This window comes from Sminthopsis crassicaudata, chromosome 4 (genome assembly GCF_048593235.1).
Source record: "Sminthopsis crassicaudata isolate SCR6 chromosome 4, ASM4859323v1, whole genome shotgun sequence".
Classification (NCBI taxonomy): domain Eukaryota; kingdom Metazoa; phylum Chordata; class Mammalia; order Dasyuromorphia; family Dasyuridae; genus Sminthopsis; species Sminthopsis crassicaudata.
In genome coordinates, this window is record NC_133620.1 from 368,842,071 (window position 1) to 368,863,331 (window position 21,261).

At 33.8% G+C, this 21,261-nt stretch overlaps 1 protein-coding gene across 16 annotated transcripts in view; it reads right to left on the reverse strand.

The window, feature by feature from the left end:
- Nucleotides 1-21,261, reverse strand: part of BCAS3 (BCAS3 microtubule associated cell migration factor) — a 784,754-nt gene that overhangs the window by 555,586 nt on the left and 207,907 nt on the right. For all 16 annotated transcript variants that reach the window (XM_074262034.1, XM_074262038.1, XM_074262041.1 and 13 more), the window contains exons 10-11: nt 9,930-10,006; nt 5,366-5,449 (exon numbers count right to left, since the gene is read on the reverse strand). In XM_074262034.1, the coding sequence (XP_074118135.1) occupies nt 5,366-5,449; nt 9,930-10,006 (161 nt within the window). The remainder of the gene's footprint in view (nt 1-5,365; nt 5,450-9,929; nt 10,007-21,261) is intronic.

Consider the following 21,261-nt stretch of genomic DNA (forward strand, 5'->3'; position numbering starts at 1 on the left):
TCTGAAAGTTTATTTAAATGAAGAAAATATGGCCCATAATGAAGGTCAGAGATCAGCAAATATTTGAAATATGTATCCCCCCCCCCAAAGAGAGAAGTTATTTTGATTTAGATGTCACCCAGTGACAAAGTATTTGTACCTTGCACCATTTTACAAAACCAATAAAATTGAAACTTAACTACTTGGAACTAAATTGTACTTCAGATACATAATACACCTCAAAAGAAAGTTCTTAGGGGGCAGCTAGGTGGCGCAGAGGACAGAGCACCAGCCCTGTATTCAGGAGGACCCGAGTTCAAATCTGGTCTCAGACACTTAACACTTCCTAGCTGTGTGACCCTGGACAAGTCACTTAACCCCAGCCTCAGGGGGAAGAAAAAAAAGTTTTTAATAAGCTACTATAGGATAAGACCGGATATCTAGGGGAAAACATTTGTTAGGAGAATCGCGACCATTTCATGATCACTCTACATCTTCTTTTCAGCTAGATGCTTTCTATCCAAGTCATAGTCACTGTAATGCTAGGGAAAGAAACTTTCTTGCTAAATGGCAAGTTTTATGTCCCTGAGTTTAGAGACAGTGGTGATAAATAAATAACATAAGGGAAAATTAATCTTAGGGAAGCCCCAGGGAAAGTCCACTTAGTTCAAATGAAAATCTTTTCTCTTGCAGAAGCTGCTCCAAGGAGCTTATACCTGATTGAATAATAAGTCAAGAAGAACTCCACAAGTTTGAATACTAACTGGTCAAACAAACATGAGAGCGCTTTAAAGTTATGGAAAAAAATATGAGCTATGGTTTTGTTGTTCCTAACCTCCCCAGTGATAGTACTGCTGTACATTAACCAGGTCAGGGATATGGGAGGTTAACTGTAATCCAAATGCCAGAGACTCTGGTCTAAGGATATCCAAAATGAACTTGAAATGCTAATGTAAGGCTCTGAGTTAGGTATCAGCCCCTGCTTTTCTTACACACAGCTTCAACTTGCTCTTTTCAGAAACATTATGCCTATCTCCACTCAAATATGTCCACAAAAATTATTTACAGGATCTGGTCAACTATTCAATCCCAAATCTCATTTGAAAAAACAAAAAAAACAAAAAAACAAAAAACCTAAACATTTATGTCAGGAAAGCGAGGGAAATTATCTTTCACGCTATAAGTGACAGCATTCAAATGCATACCATAAAGAGTTTTCCTTAAAAGCACAAACAAGGCAGCTGAAAAGAGAGAAAAGTCTGATGCTTGTGATGAAGATGGTAAAGAGCAGAGGGTCTGGAGTTAGATGACTTGGATCTTGTGAAGCACACAAGCACATGGACCCAATTTCCTCAATGCAAAAAAAAATGGAAAGGGTGGTAGATGCAATTATATGATCTCTAAGGTTCTCTCTAAATATTGTGATCCTGTGTGATGAGTCATTGTGATGAGTCATCAAAATCAGTAAATGAATCAATTACCTATTTGGACAATAACAATAAATTACCTTATTTTTATATGAGGGTCAGGCAATAATGAGGGTTTTTAAAAGGCTTGAAAAAATTACTTTATAGGGCTAGAAAAAAGTAGTAATAAATATATTTAGAATAACTGCATATATTTAACCTATATAGGATTGCTTTAGCAATCCTATATATAGGAGGAAAGAGGAAGAAAAATTTGGAATACAAGGCTTTGCAAAGATGAATGTTGAATTGGTGGAACTATGAATGGATCCAACCATTCTGTAGAGCAGTTTGGAACTATGCTCAAAAAGTTATCCAACTGTGCATACCCTTTGATCCAGCAGTGTTTCTACTGGGCTTGTATCCCAAAGAGTTCTTAAAGGAGGGAAAATTGTTTGTAGCAGCCCCTTTTGAAGTGGATAGAAACTGGAAACTGAGTGGATGCCCATTAGTTGGAGAATGGCTGAATAAATTATGGTATATGAATGTTATGGAATATTATTGTTCTATAAGAAACAATAAGCAAATGATTTCTGAGAGGCCTGGAGAAGCTTATATGAATTGATGCTAAGTGAAATGAGAAGAACCAGGAGATCATTATACAAGGAAACAACAAGACTAAATGAAGATCAATTCTGATTAATGTGGCTCTATTCAACACTGAGATGATTCAAACCAGTTCCACTTGTTCAGTTATGAAGAGAGCCATCTATACCCAGAGAGAGAACCACGGGAACAGAATGTGGACTACAACATAGCATTCTCACTCTGTTGTTATTTGCTTGCATTTTGTTTTCTTTCTCAGTTTTTCTTTTTCTTCCTTCTTGATCTAATTTTTCTTATGCAACAAGATAACTGTAAAAATATGTATACATATATTGGATTAAACATGTATTTCAATATATATAACATGTATTGCACTACCTACCAGCTAGGAGAGGGGATGAGGGGAAAGGAGGGGAAAATTTGGAATGAAAGGTTATGCAAGGGGCAATGTTGGAAAAATTATCCATGCATATGCTTTGTAAATAAAAAGCTTTAATAATAAAAAATTTTTTTAAATATGAATGTTGAAAACTCTTTTTGCATATATTTAGAAAGAGAAATACTATTTTAAAAAAGACTAATAACAAAATTCACCTGGAAGAACACAAGGTCAGGAAATTCAAGGAAATTAATGGAAAAAATGTGAAGGAAGGTGGCCTAGCAATATGACCTAAAATTATATTATAAAGCAACGATCATCAAAACCATTTGATACTAACTAAAAAATAAGAGAAGAGGGTCACTGAAAAAAGTTAGGTACACAAGAAACAATAGTCAATGATTATGATAATGTAGTATTTGATAAACCCAAAGACTCCAACTTCTGGGATAAGAATTCGGTATTTGACAAAAAATATTGGGAAAAATGAAAAATAACATGGCAGAAATTAGCTACTGACAAACACCTAATACACTATATCAAGATAAGGTATAAATGGGTTCATGATTTAGATGTAGAAGTTGAATCGTAAGCAAATTAGTAGGCCAAGGGATAGTCTACCCCTCAGATCTTTGGACAAGGGAAGAATTTATGACCAAAGAAGAACTACGGAACATTATGAAATAAAACATGAATAATTTTGATTATTTTAAATTAAAAAGGTTTTGCACAAACAAAACCAATGCTCTCAAGATTAGAAGGGAAGCAGAATGCTGGGGGGGGGGGGGGGGGAATTTACATCCAGTGTTTCTAATTAAGGTCTCATTTCTAAAATACAAAAAGAACTGAGTCTAACTTATAAGAATACAAGTCATTCCAGAATTGATAAATGGTCAAAGGATATGAACAGGAAATTTTCAGATGAAGAAATTAAAGCCATTTCTAGTCATATGAAAAAAAAATGCCCTAAACATTTTTAAAAAATGATTAAAGGAAATGAAAATAAAACAGATACCACTTCACATCTATAAGACTGGCTAAGGATAAATTTTGGAGGGGATGTGGGAAAGGTAGAACACTAAGGCACTGTTGGTAGAGTTGTGAAATGATTCAAAGCATCCTGGAAAGCAATTTGACACTATGCTCAAACTTACATGAACTGATGCTGAGTGAATGAGCAGGACCAGGAGGTCATTATATACTTCAACAACAATACTACATGATGATCAATTATGATGGACATGACTCTCTTCCATAATAAGATGAACCAAATCAGTTCCATTTGTTCAATAATGAATAGAACCATATACACCCAGCAAAAGAACTCTGGGAAATGAGTATGAACATAGTATTCCCAATCCCTGTTTTTGTCCGCCTGCCTTTTTGTTTTCCTTCACAGGTTAATTGTACATTATTTCAAAGTCCAATTCTTCTTGTGCAGCAAAATAATTGAATGGAGATGTTTACATATATTGCATTTAATATATACTTTAACATATTTAGCATGTATTGGTCTACCTGCCATCTGGGGGGAATGGGGGAGAAGAAAGGGAAAAATTGGAACAAAAGGTTTTGCAATTGTCAAGGCTGAAAAATTACCAATGCATATATCTTGTAAATAAAAAGCTGTAAAAAAAAAAAAAAAAAAAAAAGAAACTATACTTAAAGGACTATAAAACTGCATATCCTTTCATCCAGCAATATCTACTGGGTCTATATCTCAAAGAGATCATTAAAAAAAAAAAAAAAAGGACCCACATTGCAAAAATGGTTGTAGCAGCATCTAGAGAGAGAATTATGGAGACTGAATCTGGATCAAAGTAAAATATTTTCACCTTTTTGTTTGTTTTTTTCTTGTGTTTTTTTTCCCTTTTGGTCTGCTTTTTTTTTTCTTGCATAACATGATAAATATAAAAAAATCTTTAGAAGGACTATATATATTTAACCTACATCAGATTATTTGCTGTCCTGGAGATAGGACAAGTAAGAGAGGGAAGGAGAAAAGTTCAAAACAAAGTTTTATAAAAATGAAATTTGAAAAGTATCTTAACATGTATTTGGGGAAATAAAATACCATTTAAAAAAAGGGACTTCAGTAACCTAAAAATGGGAAGTGTTTTTCTCAGTCACCTATAGGATAAACTCAAAAATGCCTCAGTTAAGTATTTCTGATCAGTTTTAAAAGCATTTTCATTTCAAGGTGAAATTTGCTTTATATTATACTACATCACTTTTGATTTCTTTTTCTGCTGTTTCTTTCTGTATATTTGTGCTTTCCATTACATAGTGTCATGTAGATTTATATTTTAGTCCCTCTTATTAAAAGGGTTTTATTGTATACTTCACGAATCGTAAGGATAGCAACTATAAGAAAAGATTGAAATCAGTATGAATTTGGCAAGTCAATATATAAATTCATTTTCTTTTCCTTCTTTTGCTTTTTTCCTCCAGTAGAAAGAACTCATTTAATAAATGCTAGGGTAAAAAGGCTATTTGACATGAATGAACCTTTAGATACTCTAGTGGCTTGCCTAAACTTTCCCCAAAGAATATTCATTCTTTCACATCAAGAAAACCCAGAAAATTTGAAAGATGCAAAGAGATGTTCTCATGTAGCTAACAGTGTTGTGGAAACCAATGACAAAAAAAAAAAAAGAAAAGATACCTCTGCCTTGGAAATATGAGGCTTTCTTCAAAAGTTGTATCAATTGAAATAAAAGAGAGGATCTTGAAAAGATGATAAAATAAGATGATAAACACAAATAATGTAATTGGTACTGGAGAAAACGAGGTGCACTTGTGAACATAGAAAGATCAAATATCACATCATTTAACCAGCAATTCTTATGAGGGGTAAAACAATTCTGCCTGATTTTTTTTTTAACTTCTCTCATTTGAGAAAAAGGGAAAAGGGCAGCCTCAATAGAGCTCAGCAAGGAAACCTGAGCATCTCTCCAACATGATCACCTCTCCCAGGGGTGGTAGAGATACTCACTTTGGCAGCACTAATGACTGTGGCAGTGTAGGACTGAATGTTGTCTCCACAGGCTCCACCACGGGACTGATGGCACCGGATCAGCTAGGAAAAACACCGCCAACAAATTACTACTATTAAAATCTACAACTCTAGAACCTATTAACATGGGACCTATTTACTATACATATGTGGAAGGGTATGTGCAGGTGTAGAGGACATATTTTTTAAGGAAAAAGAAAAAAAGTCCTGCTGAGTGCCACCCACATGCTAAATTCTCAGCTTTCTGGTTTTCAATTACAAGATGACTACTCCCTAAGAATTCATAAACTTTGAAATAGCAGGATTTGGGGTCTGGCAGCTTTACCACAAATAAATTTAAATAAATATAATCAAAGGCCTTAGTCATGTCTTTGTATCATTAAATATTTGACATTCTAGGAATTTGGATAAAACTAGTTGTCTTTTCATTTTAATGATCATAAATTGGTTTTTTTTAAAAAATGGCAAATAATTTGCCATATGCCTATTCCAATTGTGTTTTGGTATACCATGGAAAAGGGAAAGAGTTAAAGATAGTTAATTGCAACATGCTTTACTATGCTTCTCGTGTTCTGTATATAAAACTTTTAGTGATTTTCTATATCAGGACAAAGTACTTATTACTTTGAATATAAAGAGGTAATTTTAAAAAGTTATACAATTCTTTTGATGCAAATAATTCAATGCTATCAATTACTAAAGAAAAATCACAAATTTCATTTGCAGAAAATGATCATGAAAAGTTTTTAAAAAGTCACCATTTCATTCCATTCTTCCTAGTTCTATAAGAAGGAAGAAGCAGCAAACAATTCCCCCAAAAGCAAAGCAAAAGAAAACAAAACAAAACATCCTTGGATAATCTATTTAACTTATAGAAATAGCCATTGTCCAAAATCGCTTCATAATAACTGAGCTTATTATTTACATGTATTTGACTATACTATAACTCGTTCATTATTCTGTCCTGAAAAGAAAATATATCCAGGAGGGACAATGGAAAAATTGAAGGACTTCAAATCAGAGGGTCTGGGTTTGCATCCTAGAAAGATCTTGAAGCCTTGTTTCTTGAGACCTCTGGCAAATTGCTTGCCTTCTCAGTTTCTTATCCTATAAATGATGGGGATGGATGACAGGAACTCTAAGCTTTTATCCAGCTCTAAACTTATGATTCTGAGAGCCAATGAAAGCATTAAATACAGTGAATTTAGAATGTTAGTTCTAGTCATGGTCTCTAAGCAAAAAATGGTCTACCATGGATAATTACTATGAATAGGAATAATGTTTTTGAGCAATTCTAATTTTGAATAAAATATAGAATTTAATATAGTCTTTTAAAATTGAACAGAATTTAACAAAATACACCAATCTTACAGAAAAGTCTCTTTTGAAATTTTTCAATAGAACCAATCACTAGCTAGAAACAGAAGGTGAGTGGTAAGAAATTACTGCATGGAAGGTTAACCTGAAAGTGAGGTTTTATTACAAAGACCAGGGAAAGCAAGATCACTGGACTGGTGGGTAAGAAACATGAAAATAATTACATCTCTTTGCTGCCTCCTGCTGCCTATCCAGGGAAAAACTTGGCCTTAGAAATTTTAACATTTCCACCACCCCTTTCCCCTTCCCAACTTCAAGAACATAGAAAATTAAAATTAAAAAAATTAAAATAAAAAAATAAAATATCTATTCTAATGAATAGATAGATACACAGATAGATAGATAGAGACAAAGATCCTTTTCTATCAAGCTAATCGAAGTTGAAGTTTCTTACAATGATTTTATAAAAAGCCCATTTAGGGTGGCATAACAAGATATCAAGTTTGAAAAAAGTCAGTCTCCCTATTATTCAGAAAGTCAATAAAGATTAGAAGTTGCTTTGGAAATTGTTGAAATTCTCAAATAACCTTCACTGCCTTTAGTTTAAAAATAACTACCAGTGAAAGAAGGAAATACAACATTGGTACATAACATAGATTTTCAGCTTTTTTAATGTTCAGATCAGTTTGACTGTTTTTTTTTTCAATTGTAATTCTCTTTTTTGTCTTTAAAATATTTTACAAATGGGAAGGCTCTCTGGGATGTTAGTAATGTTTTAGTAATTTAAAACAGATAACAATAAAACTTTATATTAAAATATAAAGTAAAATAAAGATAATTACCCAAGCTCTGAGCACACTGACTGATCCAAAGCAATTACTTACTTAATAAAGTCTCACTGATTGATTGACTGGCAATTTGGTTCAATCTAGGAACGCCCAGTCAAAATGTCATTCAAAAAGAATTGCTCAGAAACAACAATAAGAAGGAATACGACTGGCTATTATGAGCCATGGAATTCTAAAGCAATCTATCACGGTAAGAAGAAAATATCTTCTTCTTGAAAGCAGAATCAGTATCAGAGTTGTAATCTTTTTCTTAGTTAATCATGCTGTAATATCTGCAATATATACAAATTCAGGCCTTGTAAATTCAGGCTCTTATAAAAGAATCCATAGTGTATCATAAGGAATGATTGTGCCTACAATAGCCGATGCCCATTTCTACTGTGTGTCTATACACACAGAACTTATTATTTGCACAAAACCTTAAAATGTATATGCAGAATTTGGCAAAAATAAAGATCCATTTATGATCACCAAAAGACAATGTATAGCCTTCTATTTATGTCTCTAGCCTTCCACAGAAATATATTCAGATGTGAAAATGAGAAGATATCATTATGTCACTATACAGCATTGCAAACCATTTGCCAACAAAATAAGAAAGGACAATCTTCAGGAAAAATAAACTGGAAAATGGCCAAGAAGAACAGCCTAAATTAGGGACTGGGTCAAATGCCAAAAGTCCATGTGACATAAATGTAAAACTTTACAAGTTTTTTTTTTTAAACTTGATACATTTTTAGAGACTGAGGATTTGCTAGCTCTGTGGCTTTACCAAATAATCGTTTTCCTTACCACATCCTTATTTGTCAAATGCTCTTTACTTCTGCTTGTGCCTAACTTATAGTAACCATTCCAATTTAGCAAAAAAAAAAAAAAAAAAAAAAGAACCTGGATTGGTGGTTATCTTTGAGATATGGAACAATTAGCCATAAGCTTTATTAATATTCAAGTTCATAGATGCCATAGAAAATGCTAATTTTTTTTGCTATTTATGTAAAGATGCCAAGGAAGAAAAAATAATAATAAACATATAGTTTCAATAAGAAAGGAATTTTGTCCATTAATCAAATATTTTAATAGGGATTCAAGAGATGAGAGATCCACTCCCAGGAACAGCATCCTAGGAATAGCCAGAGCCCTGGCTAGTTTAGTTGGAGTACTATAGCTTTAGTTATTTAAATAATTAAGACTTGACCCTTTAGTTGAATATGGCTTGGACAATAGATTAAAATGTTGCCTTTGGAGAAAGATTCAAGTACTGATTGAAACAACTGTCTCAGTTTCCCCCAATTTGTTGATAGAGACACTAGGGGTAAATTAACTGTTATCCTCAAATCTTACAAAAGTAATTAAATATTAAAGTATATTTAAATATTGATATCTTTGCTATGCTTTTGAGTGAGTGGGAAAGAGCATTCTAGATGACCTTTTATTATAAAAACTTTGTCGTTCCATCACCCAGTTCCAAATCCAATTCTATGTCTTGAAGGAAGAAGACAAGGGAAGGATTCATGAGTGGGAGGAGGCTAAGCAACAGCAAGGCAAGTTAAGAGCAGAATTAAAACAAAGAGTCAACAGGAATAGGAAAGGTATATGTGGGGGTGAAAGATGGGAGGGTAGGAGGGTGTGTGTGTGTGTTAGGCATGTATGTGTATGTATATATCTACATATGTTTATATAAAAAAATCCTTTCTTAACTATATCTTGCTTGGGGGGAACAGGGGATAAAAGGGGGGAAGAAAAAAGTAAAAATGTGTGCAGCAGAGAACAAAAGAATAAGCTACAAATAAGTAAAGAAAATATGGACACTCATTAATATAATTTCTTTTACATATAGATATACTTTTTGAACTGGCAATTTGTTATATATTTTGAATCCTCCCTAATGTTCTCTGAAGTATATGACAGTGTTCTCTTTTGTTTTGCTTTATTTTGTTTTGTATTCCTTTTCTGTTTTTCTTTTTTTTTTTTTGTAAATAAAATAAATTTTTAAAATAAAAAAAAAAGAAACACAAAATTAAAATTATTTATCTAATCCAAACCCTACAAGATTACGAGTACACAGAACAGGGAGATGGGGTTTTGCACTGGAATGATTAATACTCAAAACTGAAAAGTTTTTTTGTTTTGTATTCCTTTTCTGTTCTTTTTTTTTTTTAATAAAATACATTTTTAAAAAAGAGATACAAAAAATTAAAATTCTTTATCTAATTCAAACCCTATAAAATTATGAGTACACAGAACAGGGAGATGGTGTTTTGCACTGGAATGATTAACACTCAAAATTGAAAAGGACATAGTTATGTATCGCTTTGACTGGAATGGAAAATACTTGGCTCTTGCAAAAAAGGAAATCGTTAAAGCTTATGCAGTCTTACCTTGTTTTCTGCATAAGCAAGCCAGCGGCTTCCAAGAGCAATGGGATTCATGTTTGGCCCTGGACAAGGATAGCAGCCTGAAAAATTTCAAATGGCAACATTAAGAAATCTCTTAATCACCATTTACTAGGAATTTTATGTATTAGTGCCAGGAAAAGAGACCCCCAAAGAATATAAACAAAAAAATTTTTAAATGACAAACAATCAACAAATGCTTACATTTTTAAAGTGGAAGATAAAATTCCACTGATACAAGCCATCATTTTAAGAGTTAAGTGAGTGTAAATGTTCATTTTTCCTTCTGCTGGGCCTTTTTTCTTTATTCTGACTGTGCATTTTGAAAAGAGGAACATTTTGCAGCTTTTTTACAATATCACATAAAATTTAGGTGGAAGTGTAAGTTACTTCTTAGCAGAAATTGGGCAACCTATATACCTTTTTGTCCATCCCTTCTACAGTGAGATGCAACAGCTCCTGGAAAATGTTGAAAAGCATATGAATCTTCAAACCTCAAATATGCAGAATATGAAAAGAATTAGGGAAAAACAAGGGCAGAATGAAATCAGGAACATGAGTGAAAAGAATACCAAACTATACTAATTCTATAATCCATAACTTTTGCATTTGAAAGAAGCCAGAAGTTATTCTGTGGACAAAAAGAAAAAAAAAGAGAAGAGCGTCCTGAAACTATCACAGAATGACTGTGGGACATATAGAAATGGGAAACTCAGGCAGAAACAGAGAAAAAATGTTCACAGAGTAGTTCTTGGTAGAAGGATGGTGGAGAATCATTTATGCTGTGTAAATTTACACTTAACATTCAATTTCATCTTTTTGTGTTTTCTATTCTAAGTATTAATAACAACACTGTGTAGGTTTTTTTGTTTCCCTCCAATTAGCAAGAATAAATTTAATATTCTTGGCAGCAAAGGGTTAAGAGGCCTGGAAAAACCTACATGCCCTTATCCAGTTCCATCAACAACAAAGTAACATTAGATCATTCAGCAATTTAGCAAGTGTTTATAAACAGAGAGACTGAAAAATCCCAACTTTATCAACAATTTCGCTATTTGTCTAAAAGATGCTTTTCTTTCTCTGTGCCTTGATCATCTATAAAGTGACTGAAGTAGGATGTAACAGCAATAAGACATTATAAAGCATTACAAACAATTCCCTGTAAATACTGATTTATTGATTGTGTAGGAAGTCTCTCACAAGCACAAGTTGGTCCAAAAAACAATTATCTCCAACATGTACAAATGAGAAGAAAGTGGAGAAACTAATTACTCATAAGGACTTGTTTTTAAGTGGCAATTAAAAGCAAAGATATATAAAAGATGGAAGAAGGAAACAGAAGGACTGAAAGAAAACAAAAAAGAAAGCAAGCTAAAAAAGAGCATGGAAATGCTATTAATTGGCATAGTATATAATATAGAACTAAAAATACTGAGCAGATTTTCCAAACTCTTATTGATCCTGAGGGGAAGTACATAATCAATGTCTATCTTCCTTACTGGTTGACTACAGAACAAATAAGTCAATCATTAAGCAAGTTTTCAACCATCTCTATCATTAATAGAAGACTAACCAAGACAGATTTTCTAAAGAGGTCATAGCAATGGTGTTACCTTTTTTATTTTTCCTCCTAAGAAGCAAGTATCTTTATCATAGCTAGCAAACACTGGAGTTATGGTTCAAAGTAGAATAAAAAGTAAGTATTCACAATTATGTGTCCATGACACAAAGTGAAGAGATACTGATATACAAAGAAAACTAGTTTGCCGTGCTGTTAGAATTTAGGAATAAAAATCTAATAAGTCTGAAAAATAAAGCCTAAAGTTCTCATTATGAAAAGCACAGAAAACTTTAATCTATCACAACGATAATAGAAATGTAAGGTTGGAAGGGCAAAAAACAGCTTTAAAGGTTTTGTTCTCTCACGAACCTATGTGTTTTTACACAAGCAAACCTCAAAGATACATGCCAAATGATAGTTTTCTTTCAAATCAAGCATGGTATTTTATGAAATGAAAATCCTTTTGAAACAGTAAATAAAATTACTTGTTCTAGAACAAAGGGAATTTACCTATATCCAAACTACATACATTGAAATCTTCCCTTATACAGAATATTGGGGAGGGGGGGGAAGGAAGAGAAGAATATCAAAGTTAGGGTTATAAATTCAACCCAAAATTAAGAGAGATGTCAAAAGTATTGTCACGTTCCTGAGTTTTGCATGCTATTAAGGCAGCAGGAAGCTATTAAGAAGGAGAAACTACAGTCTTCTAGTACACACACATACACACACACACACACACACACGTTCTATTGAAAAGTCTCTTGGGTGTGAATTAAACTATTTTATTCTCCCAAGAAATCTAAATCAGTTTAACCTTATTAGGTGATGTTATTTACACTTTTTTTTTTTTTAACCTTGCTAATGAATAACTGACTTTAGCCATTTTACAAAGGAGGGCAAGATTAGTATCTGCCAGAGCTCAGAAGTAAGTTATTTGTCTGAAACATACCAAAATCATCTCCTGTCAGCCCACTTATGATTCTACTGGTAAACAAAAAGAATTATGGAAGTTCGTCTTCCTGTAGACTTCAAGTAAATACAAGATTAGTTTAGGTGAAATATTTTAATTCCCTCAGTTGTGAAAGAAAGCTGAGAGATAGTGGGACAGAGTAGATCAAGGATTGCCTTAGGAATCTGAAAAAACTGGGTTAAAATTCTGCATGCGATTTATACTAATAAGTAAGTCATCCCAGATTTCAACATCTTGGGGAATTCTTTAAAACAAGGTACAAATGAATTGCTGATCTCCAGTGGTAGAGGTAATTTCTACAGTGAGGGATATCTTGCAGGTAGCTAATCTTTACTTTCTCTTTCCTCTCCAAATCATCTATTTATATCTCCTGCTTCTATCCCTTTCTCAAATGGAGACATTGTCTCTTAATTAAATTAAATTAATTAAATAAAAAATAAAATCAAGGTCATTCACCATGAGTTCCTTCTACACCCTTTCTCTTCTTTAAAATATTCATTAACATCACCTCTCTTTCTGTTGTCCTTTCCCATAGTCTGTGACACTAAGGTAGCCTTTCTCCTTGAGAAGGCCAACTGCTATAAATGTACACTTGAACCTATCCCCTCCTATCTTCTCCAGCAAATTAAATTATCCTCAATAATTTTCTGTTATCCTCTCTCTCTTTAATTTTCAGCTTCAAACATACCCAAATTTTTCTCAATCTTTAAAAACCTTTAAATATACTTTATATTCCCCTAAAGCTATAGTGTTGTTGTTTTCTCTTCTCCCTTCCTCAGAAAAGTCCATAAAAATGCTGTCTACACTTAATATCTATTATTCATTTCCTCTCATTCACCCCAAGAAGACTCTTTGAGATTTGGCAATTTGTCCTCACTCAACTCAAACTGCTGTCTCCAGAATCACCAATTATCTCAACTATGAAGGGACTTAAAGGACATGATGAAAAGGGAGGTAAGCAGAGCCAAGAAAATAATGTCCAAAATGAACAGAACTGACAATGGAAAGAACAATTAGTATAAAAATCAGGTATTTGTTGTAAATTGCAAAGAACAAGCATGCTCCCCAAAAAGAAATAAAAGAGGACATCTTTGAACAGTCCATTCTAGAAGTAATGGGTCTTACAAGGAGTAAAACTGCATATATTCTCATGGTTTTTCCCTCACATATATTGATAGGTTTTAATGGCTTTTCTCTTCTTTCTCTTTTTCTTTTAAAAAAATGTTAGTTATTATATAAAATTAGTCTCTGAAAGAAAGATAAAGAGCAAAATTGAAGCAATCCTAAAGTATTATTTTTAAAAATTAAAAAGCTGAATAACTGTACTGCACTGTAAGCAATTTCAAGTGATGGAGGCTACTGAAATGCAGAGGATTATTTGTTCCACAAAGACCACAGAAGGCTGGTAATTGGATAAACAGGTAATAAGTGAGAGAGATGGGATTAAAATCTAAATTCTTTGACTAAAAAACAAAGGTATTTTTTTCAATGTATCATGCTAAATTTCTTGTCAACTATTCTACTTATATTAATGGACCTAAGAGTGGCTCCATATTTCTCCACCAAGTCAAATATTTATGATAGTAATTTTCACGATACTCATAAAAAAACACAAACTATCTAACTTGGGATAACTAAAGTCTTCTATTATATGCTACATGTTGTGCATATGATGGATAGCTTATACTTTATTTTTTAATTAATAGTGAAGTAATTTATATATTACTTATAAATGTACACAATACATTTTTTATGTGTCATTCTAGTAAGCAACATACATTTTCTTGCTTAATGATCATTAAGCATTCTCTTTGCCCTTCAAGCCTCTAGAAGCCAAAACTTCTAGGCTGAAAATAAACAATCCAGTAGGAAACTGTATTTGATGCCAATTAGAAGTGAGTGAATTTATTACTTTAGGGAAGTAACATGGTCTATACTTCAGGAAAAAGAAACTAAATTCATACTTTTATCAAAATTTCAACCTTAAATCTCTAGACCTCATCCTCGTATCTTTCCTCTTTGATGAAGTCTCCAATGAAGTGATTAACTTTCTACCTGACACACCCCTTTACATGCAACCTTAATTCAACCCTTAATTTTATCCAGAAAAGATAATTTCTTGACAGCTAGATCCAGTGTTCTTCTGATATACAAAATTCTTTAATCAATAGTTTATTGGGTTTGAAAAATTGGGGGTAATGTAAATATATCTGTTTCTGAAAGAAAAATGTGAAAGGCAGCATAACAGCACAAAAAGAGTTTGTCCTAAAGCTAGGAAGGCCTGATTAAATTGCACCTCAGATGTATACTCAGATGGATTCTTTAGGCAAAAAGGTGTTAACCTACTTAGGCAGAGGGTGACCAAATGAAATCATGTGATCAATCTCCATCCCATTCTATTCTAGTATAAAATACAACAGTTTCTAATAGCCACGATGAGTTTTGTACATAATTTGTGAGGAGTATTCATTATAAACATTGTTTTCTATCACTACATTGGAAGAAACCACCTACTTTTAACCCATTAAAATATGCTGCTTTCAATATAATCTAATAATGATCTTAACTTTATTTAATGTCAAAAAATGCTTACTAAAATTTGTTCTCCTGCAAAAAGTCCCTGAAAAGCCAAGTGTAATTTACTGTTTTCCATTTCTACTTTTGGGGTTGCTTAAATGAAAAACAGTGCACCTCAGGGCTATACAATGTTGGAATGAAAAGCAAATTGTTTTCCTGCTCTCCAAAAAACCCCACTTAGCACTGTAGTCAGCAGAACAGCAGCCACTCAGCAAAAGAAAGGGCTAACAATGTGACCTGTGCTCACTTCATTATCCAATCCTTACAAGCATGACCCTGCTAAAAATTAACTTTTACCTCCACTAAACTTTGAAAACAACTGAAGAAAAAAACAGATCTTATGCAGTCTTGGGGATAATCCTAATGTGTTTACAATGAACACTAGCAGAATGAGACAGTAAGGCTAACTGTTTGAAGGACCAAAGTTTCCAAGTTTAAATAGAGCTATAGAGAGGTCATCCAAGAGAAGGGTACTAAGTAAAAGTCCTTCCAAAAGCATAGGCAATCATGCAAGTACTTAACAAGCCACTAGAACACATTTCAATTTCAGATGGAGTCCTTTTGGAAAATTGGGGCTATCAAGAGGTAAAATACAGAACATGAGCACATCTGACAAAAACTGATTTAAATGCCTCTTGGTAACTCTTGGGGCACATATTGGTAGCCTACTCAAGTAGGTCTGGTCACCTTTTTAAAAGGGTACCAGAAAGAATTTGCATTTTATATTTGCAATAAATATGTTGAACATATTACCTTTAATTAGTCATTTACAGAGACAGTTGTTTGCCAAACATGCTCTATAAACAATTGATCATAGATGCAGGTATGATAGAAATCTGGAAAGGACCTCAGAAGCCAAAGTAGAATATCCTCATTTTACAGATGAATAAATTGAGGTCAAGTAAAATAAATTGATTTATCCAAGGAATTCTGCTAATTGCAGAATCAGGATTTAAATTCTGATCTGCTGACCCAAGAATCAGTGGTTTCCCCTTTTATATTACGTACCAAGTAAGATCCTCAGAAAATATTTCATGAAAAATATTCTAGGGGCAGCTAGGTGGCACAGTGGAAAGAGCACCAGCCCTGAAGTGGGGTGGGGTGGGGTGGGGGTGAGGTGGGAAGGGAAGGGAAGGGAAGGGAAGGGAAGGGAAGGGAAGGGAAGGGAAGGGAAGGGAAGGGAAGGGAAGGGAAGGGAAGGGAAGGGAAGGGAAGGGAAGGGAAGGGAAGGGAAGGGAAGGGAAGGGAAGGGAAGGGAAGGGAAGGGAAGGGAAGGGAAGGGAAGGGAAGGGAAGGGAAGGGAAGGGAAGGGAAGGGAAGGGAAGGGAAGGGAAGGGAAGGGAAGGGAAGGGAAGGGAAGGGAAGGGAAGGGAAGGGAAGGGAAGGGAAGGGAAGGGAAGGGAAGGGAAGGGAAGGGAAGGGAAGGGAAGGGAAGGGAAGGGAAGGGAAGGGAAGGGAAGGGAAGGGAAGGGAAGGGAAGGGAAGGGAAGGGAAGGGAAGGGAAGGGAAGGGAAGGGAAGGGAAGGGAAGGGAAGGGAAGGGAAGGGAAGGGAAGGGAAGGGAAGGGAAGGGAAGGGAAGGGAAGGGAAGGGAAGGGAAGGGAAGGGAAGGGAAGGGAAGGGAAGGGAAGGGAAGGGAAGGGAAGGGAAGGGAAGGGAAGGGAAGGGAAGGGAAGGGCAATTGTCATTGTTGTAAAATTACCCATGCATATATCTGGTAAATAAAAACTATTAAATAAAAAAAAAAAATATTTTAAAGGAAAATTTGTGAACAGATTTTGATTTTCATCATTTGGATTTATTTGGTTTAGATTTTTTAAAACATTTGATAGATATGATGACCATTTGTAGATTTGATGACTATTTGGTAGAACTTGCACTAAAAACTAAAATTTTTTTAAATGATCTTTTAAAAATTATTCCTAAAGATTAAAAAAAAAATTTGTGACAAAAGTTAGAGGCTAAGATCTACAAATAAGCAATTTCAAATGATTCAACAGTATCACCAGCCAACCTATAAATTTGAAAACAGGAAAGAAAATATTAAGGTGTTATTTTTGTTCCTTATTTTTAATATGGTCCCACCTTCACAATGGCTATGTGAAATTCTATAGAAAAAGATTGTTTTAAAAGTTTTAGTACAGTCAAATGCCCAGACCAAAAAACAAAACAAAACAAAACAAAACCTTTGGGGGCAGAGAGAGTTGAAGAGTACACTGGGGAAAAGAAACTGGCGAGAAGCAGAGCAGAGTAGTCAAAGTGCCTTGGCAGGAAAATAGTTCTATAACTGTATCTGTAATCTAAGAAAAATTAACAGGAATCTACAAATGAAGAATATAGAAATTAAAGGACAGGCTCAATTTTGATCTAACCTGTGAGTCTACAGAAGAAGTATCTCAAAACTGGTGACCAGAAAATATTATCCATCATAAACTATACAGGACAAATGTTACACAATCTCTTGGTCTTACAGTACAATAGAGAAAGATAGCTAAAATTAATACTCAGAATTGTACATTATGTAAAATATACTTATTATCATTATTTCCGACACTAAAACCTAGTATGGCCTCCCTGAAATCCTTAGAAATATTACCAACCAAAATCCTTGTCATTTCAGGTTTAATTACAAATTAAACTAATAATAGTAAATAATGAAAAAAATTCTAACCTCAAATTTTAACAGATTTTGGTATTATGATGATAAAGTGATACTTTCTTGGTTTAGGAAAATGTGCATATATTCCATAGGGCTATCACTCCAATTTTCAGCAGTCCTTGGACTAAGCATGGTATCTTTCACATAGCAGACATTAACTAAAGGCCTATTGACTAAATCTAAAGAGAACTGATAAACTGACTTACATGCCTAAAAGCCACCACATTCCTGCATATGATTATAGGAATCTCAGTAAGATAATCTGGGTGTACTTCAGACAGGGAATAGACCAAAATCTTCTCATTAAGGCTGCAAATCTCTTCTACCTGCACTCAAAAAGCAAAGGGATTCTTTCTTACCTTGAAAATTGAAAAACAAAACCCCCAATTATCCAAAATGAACCTTATGATTGAGATTCCCTTCTGATTTAACATAAGAAAGGAACAAACTAACAACAATAAGAGGAAACAGCTAAAATTTATAACACCTTTATAAGGTAATATAAAGTGATTACAGCATCAGTACATATATGTCTTTATGCCAATCAACATATGTAAATATGTATCTATATTTATATTTTCCTGGTCCAAATCAAATGGAAAAATTAATCCTGCAAAAAGGATATGAATTATTAATGAATAATTTAAATCTGAGTGCCATTTAATGGTTTCTTTTTAGTGTGCTTCAAAATCAGTTTTAAAAAGGAAATGCCATATAAGAAACATAATTTTCTTCAAGGTAAATAGGCTAACCCAGGAGGCTCTCTAATCATTCATTGTTCATTTAAGGTTACTTATCTATCCCCATTGAAGAGACTCTAAAAATTCGTACTAATGACATATATTGGTCATTGCCTTTTGTTTTTGTCATCTTGCCTGGGTTTTCAGTTCCCAGTAAAATAGCAACATCTGTAAAGCTGCTCCTGTCCACCTTTTCTATGTCATCACTGACAAAAGTGTCTCCTTTCGGATCATATTGTTTGTCTTTTTTTCCCCAAGTCCTTATCAGATCTCTCTACCTTTTTTCTCCCTTACCTGGCACAAAACACCAAGATAATTACACTGATGAGTAGAACTGTCCCTACTTTTCTTACAGTTCCAGCATTGTACTCACATAAACAAACACTTCAGGAGTTGTGGTGAACAGCAGCTTTTCAAACTATTTTGTAAAGTCTTATCTAATGATTCCCATTAAGTTGTGTAATTAGGCTATTTATTGTCACTCTGTAATGACTCCTTAAAGAAGATTGGGCTTTGTTGCAACTCACTGGCAGACCACCAATACTGTTTGTAAAAGTATGGACATATGACAAAATTCCTCTATTGGTTATGTCCCACATAATACTAGGTCAATCATCTATCTGTCACCAGTGCCATTATAGTATATGTATCATGGGGTATGCACCTAAATCAGAATGCTTGGGAAAAAGTGATTTATTATCCTGGCATTTTCACCACATATTGGTTTAAGCATATATTCCCCCCAATGGCAGAGGTTGAATGTGAGATTTGAATTAGAACAGAGAAATACAACACATTTTCCAAATTAAATAGGATAAGCATTATTTGTGGCCTTAAAAATAAGTGCTGCAGAGTTGTTGATTCTAATTCTACTGAAACCACAATAGAATTCAGAACAATAAGTGGATCTTTTTATAAAGGTCATTGTTCACTGAGAAGCACCAATGGAATCACTGTAACATCTTATAAGTAAGCCTGTTTATTGCCCAAAGAAGTTAATATCTAAGAAGATTTTATGTTTAATGGCATAAAAAATGTACATGCCGGAATGGACTACTATGAGATACATTACCATTAAAAATCTAAGGAAAAATAGCTTCCCTTTTCCTTCCCTGAAATGAATTTGTGTCACAAGACACCATACTTATCTAGCTCCTCTATTCTCTCTCCTCTAGAGATCATATCAACTCTTACAGAAAATAGCAATTAAGGTATGTTTCAAAGGATGGAGTTCACGTTTCAGAAATCACCCACTAAATTTGTACTTTCATTTGAACCATGAAAGCATAAATTCATCATAGGAAATAATACAAAATATGCATGAGAAACATTTAGGACAGCAAATCTCTCCTTGAATAGGTGCTATAAGTAGGACATATGCATAATGATTGAAAACAAAATACTGAAGTACATAAAATACTGCAATTAAGCAATCTTAATTCTACATAATTCTATCTACCTCATCTGTTTTTTCTGTTCCTAATCACTCTGCACCTGCAATATTATCAAAATGAGCCTCGAATACACCAGCCTTAGCTATATCTTACTGGCTAAATTAGCTGGTTGTTCAAACACACCCAGCACAAGTGGACATACTAATGTATGATCACCTTCCATTGCTGTCTTCCCTGCTAAGACTTCCTTACCTCTCTACACAGCTAACTCCAAAATCTACATTTCCAATCTTGATTTTGTACTCACAAGGCCTCCATTTTCAAATACCTAGTAAGACAACTACTTCTCTACAATCTATCTAAATTTATTAAACTCAACAGAACCAAAACAAAATTCACCAAATTTCTTGCAAAGATGATTCTTTTAAACGTCTTATCTCTACTGATGATTCAACTATTCAAAATCTTATACGGACTTTGATTCTTCCATTTCCCTCTTTGCAAGTTGGTGAATGTCCTATCAATTCCACTTTAAAAATACAAAAATAGAACTTTCAGAATAATAATAAAAAAAGAAAAAATCACTAGTCTGATTAAACCATTTTTGACTCCTTTCATTTCTTGAAGCCTCTCCTGCCTCCAATTCAATCTCTAACTTGTCATCAGATTAAAGATCATAAATTGTTCTGATCATTCTCTCCTCCAAAACATTTAAAGGCTTCCCACTGATAACCCAAACAAGTCTAGATGTTTTATCTTTTTACTGATCACACTAAGTCTAGTACCAACTCACCTCTTAAACTTGATAATCCATTTAAATAGTTAGCCAAATAGGTCAAATCATTATTTCACAAGGACACTGAATTTGTCATTTCCCTGCCCTGTTCCATAGGATGTCATCCATGTATGTTCTCATGCATCATCTCTATGCTCTCCAACTCTCTCTGCCTGTACAAATACATAAGTTCATATCTCAACCACTAGTAAAAGGGTTTGCTACTGACCTTAGGCAAAAGTGAGCTCTCCCCTCTGTTGTTTGGAATTTGGCACTAACCTTACACTATTGGTTCTATTTTACCTTTCACTATGATTATTTTTTATGTGTCTTCTCTGTAAATCCAAAGAATGATAAGGACTTAGTCTTATTCCTCACTACCCTAGAGTACTTGGGAAGATGATATATACAAAGGATCCTATGATTATCGATTTAAAACTAGGAGAAATCAAAGGTCTCATTTTAAAAATGAGGAAACTAAGTTCCAAGAAGAACCTGCCAAAGATGATACAGGTGTTTGAACAAGTCTTCTGACTACTAAATCAGTGCTCTTTTCATCATACCATGTTGTGTCCAATTTTAGGCATAAGGAAATCCATTAAATGAATGACTGAAAAAGAAGTTCTTCACATAATCACT